General features: G+C 39.8%; 1 protein-coding gene across 9 annotated transcripts in view; it reads right to left on the reverse strand.

Moving 5' to 3' along the window:
* The window catches only part of KANSL3 (KAT8 regulatory NSL complex subunit 3), a 40,237-nt gene extending 30,418 nt beyond the window's left edge, over positions 1-9,819 (reverse strand). For 4 of the 9 annotated variants that reach the window (XM_078149833.1, XM_020984002.2, XM_078149830.1 and 1 more), the window contains exons 1-3: positions 9,632-9,716; positions 8,023-8,290; positions 4,811-4,981 (exon numbers count right to left, since the gene is read on the reverse strand). In XM_078149833.1, the coding sequence (XP_078005959.1) occupies positions 4,811-4,981; positions 8,023-8,237 (386 nt within the window). In that variant the 5' untranslated portion in view covers positions 8,238-8,290; positions 9,632-9,716. Of the gene's footprint in view, positions 1-4,810; positions 4,982-7,590; positions 7,729-7,971; positions 8,291-9,631; positions 9,717-9,744 lie in introns of those variants that run through there. The other 5 variants (XM_078149829.1, XM_078149827.1, XM_078149828.1 and 2 more) reach the window with 5 other exon arrangements.
* Between the last annotated feature and the right edge of the window lie 7,141 nt (positions 9,820-16,960).

The following is a 16,960-nucleotide window of genomic DNA, read 5'->3' on the forward strand; positions in this document are numbered from 1 at the left end:
GGATAGAAATGATACAGACATTGGAGAAGAAAAAAAACCCAACTACCTAGAAATTACTATCATACTCTAATGACAGCTGAGATCATATTAAAAGCCACAATGCTGACATGCCAAAAACCAAGAAAAGATTTTAAGGCTGTTGCTGGACGTATGCCAAAATGGTTCCAACAACTAAGATAACTGTTCAATGTTTTGTGTCAGCTCTATGGGAGGTCTACAAAAATTAAAATGGAACAAGAAAAATATGATCTAACCCAAGGATCAAGATAAACAGTGCCTGAGAGATATAATTAAAGAAATTTTAAAAGAGGAGACAGAATTTTAACTACAAGTCTGTAGGGTAGGATAAGCCTCACTGGGCTTTGCTGATGGTGACTGTGGTGAACTGAACTGGCTCCCCTCCCAAATGTTCCCCACCAATTCAATTTTAAACAGGGAAATGATGTCTCTTCTTGATTTCTCAGACCAGACACCAAGACTAGGAACCCATCTTCCCTCAAGCTTTGAGTAAGCCCAGATGAGACATTCGGGGGGGAAAAGGGAGGAGGCAGTGTTCATTGTTTATGCTGACCTCTGCCCTACGCCAATTCCCACACTCTCAGTCTTGGAGAAGCCTCAAATTAGTGAGCATGGCAATGCATCCTTGGGTATCACATTACACAGAATCTATTTTATGTGAAAATACCTAAAAGACTTAAAATTCTAAAAGACACAGACATTGTTATGGTCATAATTCTCTCTTCCTTAGAAAATTTTAAAACACCTATGTTTGAACATTAACAAAATTACAAGTCTCCTGGAATCTATTAAATCCCTTTATTTAAAAAAAAAAGGTGGGGAGCAGGGTGGATACCTCAAGGATTCAATCACCCGACATGAGATGTTTCTATTTTATTCAGCCTTATAAATATCCAGGTACACTCACAGCTAGAACATATGCTTCTGACACACACCCAATTCTTAAGGAATTTCAAAATTAAAATGAGGTGTGCAAAATCTTAGGAAACAATGTTCATCATGTATTCTGACTTTGTTATTATGACTTATATTCAAGTAAATATAGAGGTTCAATTAGAAAACCTATTAAAAGTGTCAAGTGATTAATTCTTAATTTATCTTGCCTTTCTGATGTTTCTATAGTTCCTATGCTCTTCTTTAGCTATAAGATAAATTATAATTAAAGGCAATTAGGTGGCACAATGAATAGAGCACTGGGCCTAGAGTAAGGAAGACTCAAGTTCAAATCCAGCCTCCAATATTTCCTAGCTATGTAACTCTGGAATAGTCATTTAAACACTGTCTAACTCAGTTTTCATAACTGTAAAGTATTGATAAAAATAGCACCTATCTCACAGGATTGCTGTGAAGATTAAATAAGATAACTGGAAAGTTCTTAGGTAGGGAAGTGTCTGGTACATAGCAGGCACTTAATAAATCCTTGTTCTCTGCACCCTTACATGTAGTTTAATACTATAATAACGATGTTTTGGTCCAGTTCTAACAATGAAATGCCACTGAGGGTACTCTATTAACAACTCTGGTCAATACATATTCTCCTGAATAAGCTCCAAATATATGGAACTGAATTATCTCACCAAGCAGAAACACTGAAATTTTAGCTGAAGAACAGCAAGTGTTTGAGGATGGATAATCACGTAACAAAAATATTCCTTGTAAAATGGAACTTTTCCTTATCTATTTAGAAGGAACAAATTAACAGCCTGCTGAATTGTGCAAACATTGTACTGATGGACTGAGATAGTCTATGACAAGACAGCTTGCTCACAAACCATTTTGAGTATTTACTAAATGATGAGCACAATAAAGCACTGTTAGTGGAGCTGTGAGTTGGTCCAGCCATTCTGGTAAGCACTTTGGAAATATGATCAAAAGGTCACTAAATTGTACCTCTGACATAGTGACACCACTACTAGGTCTATTCCCCAAAGAGATCAAAGAAAGGGGAAAAGGACCCATATGTACAAGAATATTTATAGCAGTTATTTTTGTAGAGGCAAAGAACTGAAACTAAGGGGATATTCATCAATTAGGAAATGGCTAAACAAATTATGGTATATGAATGTAATGGAGTGATGAAGGCAATGGTTTCAGAGAAATTTAGAAAGATTTATATGAACTGATGCAGAGAGAAGTAAACATAATTAGAACAATTTATACAATAACACCACTGTAAAGACAAATAACTTTAAAAGAACTTTAAAAGAACTCTGATGCAATACCCAATCAAGTCTGCAGAGGACCTATAATGAAGCATGTTACCCACCTCCTGAATGAGACAAGACAGACTCAAGGTGAAAAAAGAGACATATTTCAGGATATGGCCACTGGGTGGATTTGTTTTGTTTGACTGGTTATTGATTACAAGTGTTCTTTAGAAGGAACATTTCTAAGTATTTGAGTTTTTTCCTTCTCCAATATCTATATTCCAACCCTTTTTTCCTTTTTATTTATTTAGGGAGAAAGGGGTAGTGGGAAGAAGCAATAGTGATGACAAAAAAAAGTGGTCTGTTAAAGCATTTTTTTAAATGCACAGAGGAAAACAGAAGTTCAAAAGGAAATACAAGCACTGCTCAGGAAAGAACAAGCTAACGTGTGGGAAAAAAACTAAAATGAAATGGAAATTTACATTCAAGCAATTTTTATACAAGTATTATATTAATGTTCAAAAAGTTAACTTCATAAGAATTAGATGAGGGAAAGATAGCTAGCCAACAGTTTACTGAAAAAGATCTATATGTTTTAGTAGACTACAAGCTCAATATAAGTCCAAAATGTGACATGGTAATTCCACGTAATCTAATATAACATTAGGCTGCAACAAGAAGCAAGATGACCAGAACCAAGAAGGCATTAGTACCACCGTATTCTGGCCTGCTCAGACCATATATGGAATATTTTTTAGCTTGCGGCACCACGTTTTAGGAAAAACTTTGATAAACTGGTAAGCATTCAAAGCACTGGGAAATGCCTTGAGTCCATAGCATATGAGAATCAGAAAAAAGAACTAAGGATGTTTAGTTTGGAAAGGACAAGATTGGGGAGGGGAAGAAAGGGAGAAGATAATAAATATTCATTCAACAAATATTTATTAAGTATCCACGACATGCCAAGCACTCTGCAAGGCAATGAGAATACAAAGACAAAAACAAATCAGTGCCTCAAGAAGTTTTTCATCCTATGCAGATCAAAGCATACTATTTGCTATTTTTTTCTTCTGTTTTGTTTTCTCTTTCTAGCGCTTCCTCCCATTGGTTCTAATTTTTCCTTACAACACCTCTAATGTGAAAATATGTTTAATAGGAATGTATATGTATAAGCTATATCAGACTGCTCGCCATCACAGGGAGGGAGGTGGAGAGGGGAGAAAAATTTAAAATTCAAAAGCTTATGGAAATGACTGCTGATAAATCAAAATAATAAATTTTTTTTTAAGTTTTCATTCTAGTGAGGGAAAAAACATGTATATATACATACATGCTTACATGTATATTTATATGTGTATATATGTAAGCATGTGTATATTCAGAAATACTTTTGAATTCTTATACACACATGGATAAGTAAAATGACTGATATACACATACATACATATACACAAATTAATTACTAAATTAATTAAATACTAAATTTCAAGGGAAAGGTACTAGCTACTGGGGGATGAAGAAGGGCCTCATTTAGAACTCCATTTGAGCTGGACTTTGAGGAATGAGAAGAAGGGCATTCTAAGCATGGGGAACAAACAGCCTAAAGACACAGAGGCAGGAGACAGAACGTCTCATGTGGCGAACAGCAAGTAGGCTAGTTTAGTTAAGGTACAGAATTCATGAAGGTAAGTAACGTAATAAGTTTGGAAAGGGAGGCTGAAGTCAGATCATGAAGTCTTTTAAATGCCAAACAGAGGAGTTAGTATTTGATCCAAGAGATCTTGGAAAAAAGAGTATTCCCCCTCATTGCAGATTTTTCAAGCAAAAACTAGATAACCCCTAGTCAGATTATGCTGTAGGGGATATTCTGTTCATTTATGGTTAGATTAGAATCTAGTCACTAGAGGATCTATAACGTCCCTTCCAACTTTGAGATTCTGAAAAAGTTTACAAAACTGCTTTCCTTAGTACCCTCTAAAGTACTCTAAGGCCAACACACTTCCCAAACTTAATGACGAAGCTCTGCTTTGTATGGCTATGGGATTCCCTTCATTTGTTCACCACCTAGATTTCTAAATGATGGTAAATTCTTAATCTTACATATTTATATGCAAATTTAATGTTTTATTATTCTACAATCTGTATGTCTTCTAAATGTTTATCTGAATTGATATATTTATCTTAATAGCAGTTTATATGATGTTTTACCATTTGCAGAGTATTTTATATACAGTTTATCTCATTTGATCCTCATAATTCAGTGAGGTACAATTACCCCCATTTTAAGGGTATTAAAGCTTTACATACATTATCTCATTTGATCCCCACACCTTGTGAGGTAAACACTACTTCTATTTCTACAGATGAAGAAACTAAGGCTCAGAGAAATTAAATGACTTGCCTGAGGACAGAGTTGATGGCCAAACTTAGAACTGCACCCAAATCTTATGACTCCAAGTATTCTGTCTGCCATATCATATCCCTAGGACGTCTGCCTAACTCAACCTGAACTACATGGCACCATTTGCAAACAAGTTTTCGATTTATGTTTTAGAATACAAGGATGAGATGATGATAAAAATAAATACTGATTCAGAAACTGTGACCATCATCCCATGGGATTCAATGTCCCTGAGGAGGCCTACCTGTTGACATGCTCCTCCCAATCCTCAGGGGGGGGTGGAGCATCTGCATCAGTCCGGGCAAAGATGACATGGCGTTCACACTCATTCATCACACTTCGTGCCTTCTGGTTGTCATAGAGTGGCACCGGGGTAGACGTGACAGTTTCCACATCAATAGGGATGTCTGCCTCACTACAAATAAAAAGAGTATAATCAGACCACAACTATTTTGCTTAATTGGTACATGTGCTTAATTTTTGTTCAATTGCCTATATATTCCTTTCATACAGTCAGTTCTCAATTATCCAACTGCATGTCATCCACATAAAATTTCTTATTCAGAAAAGTCTCGGCACATGCCATTGCCCTGATGGTATGTGCACAAGGAACAAATTAATTTTAATACTGTCCAAAGCAAAACAATTAGAAAGGTAAACATACTACAAAAGTCATAAATATTATTCAAGTGTAAATATGAATATTTTAACTTCCAGTTTTTTAATGAATGAGAAGTGCTCCCTTTCAGGGCCATAAATAGTAGATAAATATTTAGGAGCTCCCTTAATCTCAGGAAACTCCCTGTGTCAGGAGCAATGTCTTACCCCACTCTCCTTGTCCCCCAAGCAAGTCAGCCTAGTTTTTCCTAAAAAGGTACTGAAACATTCCTAGAGACTTTGTTTTAGGAGACCAAGAATGCAGACTTCCGACATCATTTCCTCAATGCCTAAATACGAAGTAGTCATGAGGAGTTGGGAGGGACCCTCAGATGCCTGAGTGGGGACACAATGGGACTTTCCCTCAGCTGAATCAAGAGGTGTTCTTAATGCCTAATCTTGTTGAACATCCTTTTTTTGCTATGGCTGAGCAAATCTACTTTTGTTAACTGTTAAAGAGGCATGGTGAGTGTCTTATTTTGTTCCAATATCTAACCTAAATTAACAAGGGATTGGCCTGAGTTAGGCCCAGCCTATAACAACTCCCCATCTCAAATTTCACTGAAACTAAAATAAAAATAAAGTAAAATCAGCTATGATCCAATTAATTATAATATGCCAGAAGTAATGGTGTCATAACAGAAGAGTGGTGATCTTCAGGACTCTAGAAAAGCAAAGTCAAACAGTAAGAATCTGTCGTGTATATCCAGCACCGGCTAAAGAAAAGAGACAACAAACCTTGCAACCATGAGTATTCTGGTTACAGAAAAAATGTGTATTCTATAGTGAATGAGGAATAATTCTAGCTCTACAACCTTCAAAATTATCCAATTCCCTTTGCTCTGATTCCTTTATTTTTCACAAATACTTTGAAACTTAGAAGCTGGGGGGGGAGAAGGTAGTTGTCCCTGGATTATTATGGATTATTATTAATTATTATTATTAGGACAATCATGCAAGCCCCTGAAAGAGTATAGCCACTATACTAAAAAAAAATTGACATTTTGATGCATTAAATAGCACTTTGTTAAAATTTCCAGAGCCTCATGTCCCCTGCAAGGATTGGTAAAATTATTTCCTGAACACGCAAAGCTGAGCACCAGACATTAGACCTGTGGCAGACACCAGAATAAACACCCAACTAGTTGATTTTTCTCCCTATTCTGTTCCTCTATATCATTCTAACTCTAACCCTCATTTTCAAACTATCTACTGATTTTGCTCTCCTTTGGAACTTATTTCCCCCAACCCCAAAATCAAATATCAATACTGTTTTCCACAATATATCTCTCTTGAGTGGATATGGATTCTGACAGAAACATATGTACTTTATGAAGGTATTCAGATATAAATTCTCCACTAAGGCCAAGAGGGTCCAAGTCTTTATGATACTTAACATGTGCTCAGTATATATTCATTTTGTACTATTAGCAGTGGTGGATTATGGTCTGTTAATTCCTCATAATGATTCTGAGTAATTACTGAAGTATAACTGGTACTGAAGTATAAAAGCAATTTAATCAACTCCATCCTATAAAAAATTAATTACAAGTACTAGACATCAATTAATTTTGATAAAGGCAATGCGAAAACTGGCTTTTAACAGGCTGAACTATTCCTGAGAACTATGGCATATACTAAGTCAGATCACATCTGAATTCTGACTCCAGGTTTACCTCTCTGATGGTGGTTCAAATGATTTATTTTCAGGAATTTCAGGAAAAAAGAATACATTTTCATGGAAGAGACTGGCCACATAACCAGAAATGTCATTAGTTAAGTTCTAATGAGCTGCTAGGATTAAAGGTTTAGAGGCTGAAGGAATCTCAGAGATCATCTAATCCAACCCTGACATTTGACATCTGAGGCCCAGAGAAGTTAAGTAAGTTGCCTGATGTCAAACAGTTAGTAAATGACAGGGTGGGGAGGCAAACCCAGGTTCTCTGATTCCAAATCCAGAGCTCTTTATTAGTTCTCATATGTTAGGTAATTCATTTAAATTTTTTTGCTAAAAATTTCAAGCAGTCACATGTACCAAAATATTCATAGTACATTTTTTGTGGCAGCAAAAAATAAAATAAAATAAACCAAAAAAATGAGGTACACTGTCAATGTCTACTAATTGAGAAATGGCTGCATGAATTATGGTATTTGAATGCAACGGATTATTAACAGCACCAGAAACAACAAAAAGGAGAAAGATGGTAAGACTTCCATGAACTGATGCAGAGTAAAGTAAGTAGAACCAGGAAAACAATATACACAATGACAACTCTAATGTAAATAAAAAGGACACTAAAAGGAAGCCAAACGCTGAGAAACTGCAATGACCAATCTTGGTCCCAGAGAACAGATGATGAAACACACCTCCCTCCTTTTGGTACAGAGTTGGGGACTACAGGTGCAGAACGTCAGATGTGGCCACTGTGTCGGTTGGTTTTTGCTTAACTATTTTTCTTTATTACAAGTGAGGCTCAATGGAGGTGGGGGCATATCCAGTAATGACTGTGATGTAAAAACAAAAGGCATCAATAAAACTTTTTTTTAAATGACAGAATTCTAAATATAAAAATCTCAGGCAGGCTGAATCAACCAGGCCACATTTTGTCATACGTTGGACACCCAGGCCTTAATCTGGTATGCTAGACATCATAGAATTGTCTCAAAACCCTGAATTCCCCAAGCCAGTCTCCTCCAGAATCCCCAGAAACACCCTCCCCATACCCCATTATCCAACAACCATGGTACCTGTTGTTGGGGCACTCTCAGCACCCTAATGGAGGAGGACCACAAACTCACATGGTACTGTCCTGGTGACGCCTGGGGGTGACAAAGAGCATGCGGGTTGGGCGGGCACTGCTGGCATCTGGGTGAGCACTCCATGGCTTGGCATAGCTATGATCCAAAAACACCAGGTCCAGCTCCCGTTCGTGTACTGAAAGCTGGAAAAGCAGAGAGGTGCCCATGCGCCGAGCTGAAGTCTGGAAGTCTCGCTCACCACCACGGTGTGACATTTCTATAGAAGGGACACAGTATCTCAGAGACTGGGAGTCTGCATGCTGTTGGTCTGCAGTAAGAAGAGATCAAATTGCAATAGCGATAGAGCAAAATTCAATTCCAGTATTACAAACTTTTGACTCAAATAATCTTGTCCTTTTCTCAGACAAATGTTGATACTTATATTTTGTATTTCACAACTGAGTACTCATTTTCTATCTTGTGCTGTTTTCTAATTTTATATATATATATATACATATCTCTTGAAAAAAGCCAACATTATACAGCAGAAAGATAACTGGATTTAAAGAGTTAAAAGGCCTGTGCCCAAGTTCCAGCTTTGCTATTTATCACCTAAGCAACTTTGGGCAAGCTACTTTCCCCTCTGAAGTTTCTCAGTCAATAAAATGGGGATAAAAACAATTGTGCTACTTTCCTCACATGGTCATTTTCAGGAACAAATAAGATACTGTACATAATGTACTTTGTGAAATGTAAAGCATCTATACATGCCAGCTATTGTTTAAGAGACCATAAAGAACCATTAAGAGTGGATAATCTTTCAGGCTTTGAAAGGCCAGGGCTGCTTTTCCCACCCACCACCCTTCAAGGGCCCAGGGACCTACAACCAGTGCTATCCCCACCCCTGTCCTTTAACTCCCAACCACCACCTCTGAATGTTCAGTTTATCATCCCACCCCCTCCTCTTTCCACAGCCTCCAGAGCCACCAGAGGTACCCTCAAGACAACTCTTCCACGCTGAGGCCCCATCTCTACCACCCTTCAGACCCTAGGGAAGCCCATAGAATATCACAGACTTGGGGCAGGAAGGGAACTGAGATCACCATCATTCCTCGAGGAAACATAAGCAAAAACTGGGCAAGTGATTTGCTCAAGGTCAAACAGGAAGCTGGCAGAGTGGAAACCTCGCTGAATTGGGAGTCGGAGGCCGTGGATTAAAATCTTAAGTTTTGCTACTTCCTACCCTCGGTGACCTTTAGGAATTCACTTCACCTATCTGGGCCTCAGTTTACTCATCCATAAAAAATTGGGAGCTTGGACTAGATGACCTCGAGGGTTTAAATCAACGCGCCCCCAAGTGGCAGCGCTAACATTTGAACCCAGGACCGAGGGCTCTTACAACACCGCGTTGGCCACCTAAGGAGATCAGGACCAGAGACCTCCGGTCTCCTTCCCTTTTATTCCCCCTCCCCCACCCACTCCCACCTCACCCCACGCCACCCCCGGACGGCGCGCTCCCGCCCCCCCACGTGTCCGCCTCCGCCCGCCCCTCCCCCCGCGTCCTTCCGGCCTCCCCTCCCCCACTTTCCCCATGAGCCTTCTCCCCCTCCTCCTCTCCACCCTGCACAGACCACCGCCCAGAGCCAGGACCCCAGTCCCCCGAGGATACCTCCCAGAGGCGCTACCCGGGCCGGTCCCCGGCGCCCCCCAGGCCCCAGGGCCCGGCCCCCAACGTCGTCCCCGCCCCCTCGATGGTTCCGAGGCCCAGGCCTGGACTCTCACCCGAAGGCGCGCCGGGGCCCAGCGGCGCAACGCCCGGGCCCCGTCGCCGTACGCATGCGCGCCACCACCTTTGCCTGCCGCTGGAGCAAGCTACAAAACTCGGAACTGGACGTGAACCAAGAAGCGAGAACTGTGCGGCCATCTGGAAAACCCGGAGATCGGAACGGAACAGCGCGGGGATGCGCCGGGATCCTTTCGAGGGAGGCAGTTCCCGGGAAAGGCTAAAGTGAAGATGGAATGTGTTTTACTCAGGATTTTCTACATAGACTGATATAGAGTGAAATAACCAAAGCTAAGATACAATAACTACAACAATGTAATCAGAAAGCACAACTGCACACACACATACACGTACGTCAAAAGTGAGTATAACAAAATTCTAAAGGTCAAGCAGGAGATAGGAGCTGGGAGAAGACAGCCACAGGCACTACATGTTGCACGTATTTGGGGATTCTTTTTTAAATGCATCTAATATTTCTCCTCTAAAAAATACTGCTTGAACTAGGAAATTAGATATACAGGCAATGGGGTATAAAAAATCTATCCTGCCCTACAGGAAAATAAGTGAAGGGAGTAAGAGAAGGAGGGGAGATAGAAGGGAGGGCAGATTAGGGGAAGGGGTATTCAGAATGCCCGCAGTCTTGGGGTGTGGGGGAGGGACGAGATGGGGAGAAAATTTGGAACTCAAAATCTTGTGGAAGTGAATGTTGAAAAATAAATGTAAATTAATTAAAAAAAAAGAAAAAGAATTTTATAAATCGCCAAAAAAAAAAAAAGGAGGAAGAGAAATTCATAGAGAGCAAAGAAACTTTGAGAGGTCATATATTTCATTTTTGTTTTTAGTCAGGGTTTATCTCTCAGTCATTACAAATAGGAAGTCCTTTAAAAAAATTCTGTATCCAAACATCAGAAAAAGAGCATTTTTATGCACAGATCAGAGCAAAAAAAAGAGGATCCTACATGAAACTTCGAATAGGTAGGTGCCTTTAAATTAAAGCAGGAGTAGGGGCCCCCCCCCCCCCCCCCCCCCCCCCCCCCCCGCTAGGTGGATAGAGCACCGGCCCTGGATTCAGGAGGAACTGAGTTCAAATCCAGCCTCAGACACATAACACTTACTAGCTGTGTGACCCTGGGCAAGTCACTTAACCCCCATTGCCCAGCCAAAAAAAGAAAACCCAAAAAAATAAATTAAAGCAGGAGTTCTTAACCTGGTTGTTTTTTAAATATTTTGTTAATGGTTTTGTTAACTGTTTCCTATGTGTTGTTTTATACATTAAAAGACATTCTTTTTTAAAAAAATATGTTTATTATATTTTTTAAAAGCAAACCGTATAATAGTAAATTTTCACGTTTTCATACATAAAAAAATACTGCTTGTAGGATGGGATGGCTCTCTGGCAGAGAGAGAGGGTTGGATACTGGGGATAACATGATGATGTACAAGAAACAGAAGACATCAATAAAAACTTTTTTTTTAAAGTACAGATGTTGGGACTCAAAGGGATCGGGAGTTGTTTTTTGTTTGTTTGTTTGTTTGTTTGTTTGTTTTTCATTCTGGCCAGATCTGTGTAGGGAGCTCAGATATTCTGTACCAATGCCCTATACTGCAACTGATTAGAGTTCACATTTATATAGCACTTTAAGGTTTGCAAAGTGCCTTACAGATATCTCATTTTACCCTCCCAAGAACCCTGGGAGGTAGGGGCTGTTACCATCCTCATTTTAGAGGAGGAAAATGAGGAAAACAGGTGAAGTGCCTTGCCGGGGGTCACTCAGGTACTAAGTGTCTTAGCTTGGACCTAAACTCAGGTCTCTCGTTTCAGATCCAGTACTCTAGCCACTGAGCTTTGGATGCAGATCAACCAGTCATTTATTAAATATCTGCTATGTGCAAAGAGTGTAGAATGTTAGATGGACTGGAGCCAGGAAGCTGGGTTCAAGCCCTGTTTCTGACTCACATTGGCTCTGTGACCCATGGGAAAGTCACTTCTCTGTGCCCCAGAAAGTACACATTCTTTGGGAAAAAGGGGTTTCCTCATCTAAGAATTCTCTGCATGCCAAGGGAACCTCAGGTCCAGGCCCTATCACTATCTCCTACTACGTGCATAGCAGTGTATTAGGCCCTGGGAATAGAACAGGGGAAACAGCCCCAGTCCTGAAGGGACTTACGTTCTAATAGGGAGGAAAAAAGCATTTAAGTGTTTTACTCCCTGCCCTGTCTTACATTCCAGCTTACTTCTAAAAAGGGAGGCAACTTGAATGAATAAAAAGTACTTATTAAATGTTTCCTGTGGCCAAGCACTGTGCTAAGCAATAGGGATACAGATACAACAGTGAAGCTGGTCCTTGCCCCAAGGAACTTATGCTCGAATAGAAGATTACACATAGAGAGCCGTAAAGGAGGGGAATGGCATATTTCCAAGATCAAAGACAGTGTCGATATGACTATGGTACATATCAACACACATATAAATCAACAAGCATTAATAAAGGACCTGCTATGTGCCCAAAACTGGCCTAGGCACTGGGGAGACAAAGATGAAAGTGGAACTGTTCCTGCCCCCAGGAAGTTTATAATCTGACCAAGTAAGACATGTGCTGGTATAGGTACAAAATAGATACAAGATGATTGGCAGATTGGGAGGAGGGGCCGTACTACCAGCGGGGGGCATCTGTCAATTAATCACCAAGCATCTAATAAATGCCAATTATGTGCCAGCCTCCACGATAGACAGTGAGGATAGAAAGACAAAAGTGAGGGTCTGTGTCCTCAAGGACAGGACAACAAGTCTTCAGGGAACTGATGTTCTGCTAGGAGTAAAAACATGTATATATATACTCAAATGCTCAGATCTATGATTTCATTGATTTGGAAGTTCCCTTCAAAGCAGTTAGCCATCCATCCATGGATGCCCAATCCTATAAAACTAGTGCCTACATCCTTCCAACAGTTTTCCACAGAGGACCCACTCAGTGTGCTGGTGACCTTCCTCAAAGTTTACTAACCTCAGCAGGGTACTTAGTGAAGTACTCTGGTTCTCTACCAGTCACCCTTCACTCTTCCCCCACCAAGAGACTATCTTTTCTTCCTATCCTACAATTCCTTAATAGCTTTTCCTACTCCTGTTCTTCTGAGTTCTTTATCCCGTTTTGCATTTGTAACTCATTCATATATACCCAGATCTTCTTTGTTGCCAATTGTTTAAGACTCAGTTTTATTTCTTTTGAAACCAAGGTATTCCATATTTTACTACCAATTGTTATTCAGTCATTTTTCAGTCATGTCCGACCCTTGGTGATCCCATCAGGGGTTTTCTTGGCAAAGATGCTGGAGTGGTTTGCCATTTCCTTCTCCAGCACATTTTTACAGATGAGGAACTGAGGCAAATGGAGTTAATTGACTAATCCAGGGTCACACAGCTAGTAAGTGTCTGAGGCCAGATTTGAAGTCAGGAAGGAAAATCTTATTGATTCCAGCCCCAGCACTCTAACTACTGCAACCCAGCTGCCCTAACAACACTAGTAAAATGTTGCTATAAAAATGATGGGCCTTTGGTTTCCTGGGAACCTTGGGGGTCACTAAGGAAACTTTGCAATTTCCTAAAAGTCGCCCAGTCTTCTCTGCTCTTGTTCCCCTCTAGACCTGCTTTGTCATCAGTTTCTATTCTTTGTCCTAAAAATAGACTGGTAGACAAGCTGTATAAGTTGTGCATCTAAATATGTTGAACTCTAAGCCATAGTTAATACGAAATATGTTTTGCATGATTTCATATGTATAACTGATATCCTATCACTTGCCTTTTCAGTAAGTATCTGAGGCTAGATTTTAAGTTAAGTCTTCCTGCCTCCAAGCTTGGCACTCTAACCACCATACCATTTAGCTACCTCTGTTATCACTTGCCTTCTCAACAGGTAGAGAAGAGACTGTAGGGAGGGAGAGAATTCAGAACTCAAAATCTTAAAAATAAATGTTAAAAATATATAAATAATAAATATATTTTTAAAAATCAGAAGTCATTGACTTGTTTTTTAAAAAAAGAGAGAAATCTAAGCTATAGAAATTCTTCGTCCCTCTTGGTCTTTCTGACTATCAGGTTTTCCTGAGAAATCCCAGGAATCTCTGGTTTCCTCCAAAAATACAGTGAAAGGCCACCTTCCTTCTCCAGGAGACATTTCCTAGACCTCCCAACTATGAGTGCCTTCCCACCTAGGTTGCCTCCTGTGTACTTTGTGCCTGGTATATGCTTTTATATGTATATGTATTCTGCCCCCTTTGTGAGCTTCTAAATCAGGGGTTCTTTTATGTCATGGACCCTTTTAGAGGTCTGGTGAGGTCTATGTACCCCTTCTCGGAATGTCTTTAAATATATAAAGTAAAATACATAGGATTACAAAGAAAATCATTTATATCGAACAAAAACTGGGAAGACTACAAAACAGTCTGGCAGAAATTGGATTTAAACAACACTCATGCCATATAACAAAATAATCTCCAAATGGATATATAACTTGGATCTGGAAAGTCACAGTATAATTTTTAAAATAAAGTTTTTTTTATATGGACTTATGCTGAGTGAAGTTGATGGGGTTGGGATCCGGGCCCCAGAAAGGAAAAACCCTGGATTTTCCCACAAGGCCAAATCTCTGGCATTCACCTGAGGCTATAATCCCATCAACTGGCCTTTCATTGTGACTACATCCAATCTCCCAATTCTGTTAATCTAGCCTGGCCTTCCTTTGTCTTTCCTCCCTATGTATGGCCCCAGGCCATTTCCCACCCTTAATTCTAGTTAAGCTCCATTCTCCCCAGGCCAGGAGGTCCAGGTCCCAGGAGTTCTGTTCACCCAAATTTACTGGCCACTCCTAGGTCCCTCCCACAGTCTTTCTGTATATAAGGCCCACCTTGTTCTCCATTAAGAGGCTTAGATTCTTAAAATCTAGCCAATAACTTACTAATGATCAGACTCCTTAAGAGTCTGCCCAATATGTCGGATGTTCTAATAAACCTTGTCTTTGGCTGAAAGAAGGGCTGGTTCAAATTCTTTCTGGCAGGACCGTGTGTTGTGATTTTGGGTTCCCAGGACCCTTGAGTCCCTAAACCTCATCAAAGTGAGCAGAACCAGGAGAATGTTGCACACAGTAACAGCCACGTTGTGCAATGACTTATGTTGATAGATTCAGCCCTTCTCAGCAAGAATCTAAGACATCTCCAAAGGTCTCATGATGGAAAATGAAAAAGAACTATGGAGTTTGAATGCAGATCAAAGCATACTATTCATTATTTTTTTTTCTTCTGTTGTGCTTTGTTTCCTCTTTCTAGTAGTTCCTCCTATTGGTTTTAATTCTTCCTTACAACATCACTAATGTGAAAATATGTTTAATAGGAATGTATATGTATAGCCTATATTAGATTGCAAGCCATCTGTGGCAGGAGAGGGAGAGAGAGAAATTTAAAACTCAAAAGCCTATGGAAGTGATTGTTGATAAATCAAAATAAATTAATAAAATAAATAAAATAATTTTTTTTAAATATAAGGGTTTTTTTTTAATGTAAATATATTAAGGGCAAAGGCTATTGCTATTTTGTTGTTGAAGCAACAAGGCACCCTGAGGGAAAGACAGGAGGCAGAAGAACTGGCCAGGCAAGTGAAACCATCACCATCTCCCTTCAAACCCAAATGGCAACAGCCAGACCTTAAATTGAAGAGCCCTGAGAAATAATGATTGACCTGACAATACATCATTTGGACCTCCCCTGGCAAGGGTAAGACAATCCCAATTGGTAGACATTTAAATGAAGAAGTGTGTTAAGAGAAACTTAGCTCTTCCCCATTACTTCCTCTTTGGGACACAGAAGTAATCCTTAGCTGATAGGATTAGTGTGCAAACTGGGTTGTAGTCTGTAACAGATTTGACTGAATCAATTTGAATTTGAGTTAAGTGGGTAGTAGGTAAAGTTGTTTGTTTCTTGAAGGGAACCATGACACCAGGAAGGTGACTTGCAAGTGAACTGGATTTAAGCAAGGAAGGATTGTACAAAGCCACCAGTCTCACTCTCCTCTGGAGCCATTTGGGTCCAGTTGCAAGTTTGCAACTGGGTGAGGTAACAAAGGCAAACAATAGAGGGGTGGCGATTCAGTTCACAACAAAATGAAGTCCTGAGTAGAGGCTGGTTGGTTGATGTCCTTCATTCTGAAGAGGACCAAAATGACATCACTTTGTCAGAGTCAAGTTATAGTATATCCAACTGTGGCTGATCAGACCAATATTAGCTTGGAATGCTCTACCACAAGTTGGGCACAAATAGTCCATGTCAACATTTGAGGCAGTTTTCTGCATTTGTGCCCCTCACATTTCTTTTGAGGTACTTCAATTCTGCTTTGCTCACAGAGCACAGCACCTTTTCTGATGAGGGCACGCCATGCTGGGTGGTCCTGGGCCAGTGTTTCCCCTGTCACACAATCAATTCCAAAGTTCTTAAGAGAAACCTTGAGAGTGTCCTTGTACTTCTCCATTTGCTGTAATCAATGGTTCTACATACGGATGGTACAGTACGCACACTTTATAGACAACACAAAATCCGGTAGACCTGAAAGATGAACAGCTCTTATTTTTTTTTTTAGCTTCTTGATTTCTGTTATTAATTTATTAACAATCACTTCCATAAGCTTTTGAGTTTTAAATTTTTCTCCCCCTTCCTCCCCACCTTGCTCCCCAAGACAGCTCACAATCTGTTATAGGCTATACATATATATTGCTATTAAACATATTTTCACATTAATGATGTTGTAAGGAAGAATTGGAACCAATAGGAGGAACCACAAGAAAGAGAAAACAAAACAGAAGGAAAAAAATAGCAAATAGTATGCTTCAATCTGCACTCAAACTCCATAGTTCTTTCTTTGGATATGGATAGCATTTTCCATTATGAAACCTTTGGAGATGTCTTAGATCTTTGCATTGCTGAGGAGGGGTAAGTCTATCAGTGTTAGTCATTGCACAGTGTAGCTGTTACTGTGTACAAAATCCTCTTGGTTCTGCTCACTTCACTCAGCATCAGCCCATACAAGTCTTTCCAGGTTTCTCTGAAGTCTGCCTGCTCATTATTTCTTACAGCACAATAGTATTCCATTACATTCATATACCACAACTTGTTCAGCCATTCCCCAATGGATAAGCATCCCCTCAATTTCCAATTCTTTGCCACCACAAAAAG

Source organism: Phascolarctos cinereus, unplaced genomic scaffold (assembly GCF_003287225.1).
Source record: "Phascolarctos cinereus isolate Bilbo 61053 unplaced genomic scaffold, phaCin_HiC Scaffold_2;HRSCAF=192, whole genome shotgun sequence".
Taxonomy (NCBI): Eukaryota; Metazoa; Chordata; class Mammalia; order Diprotodontia; family Phascolarctidae; genus Phascolarctos; species Phascolarctos cinereus.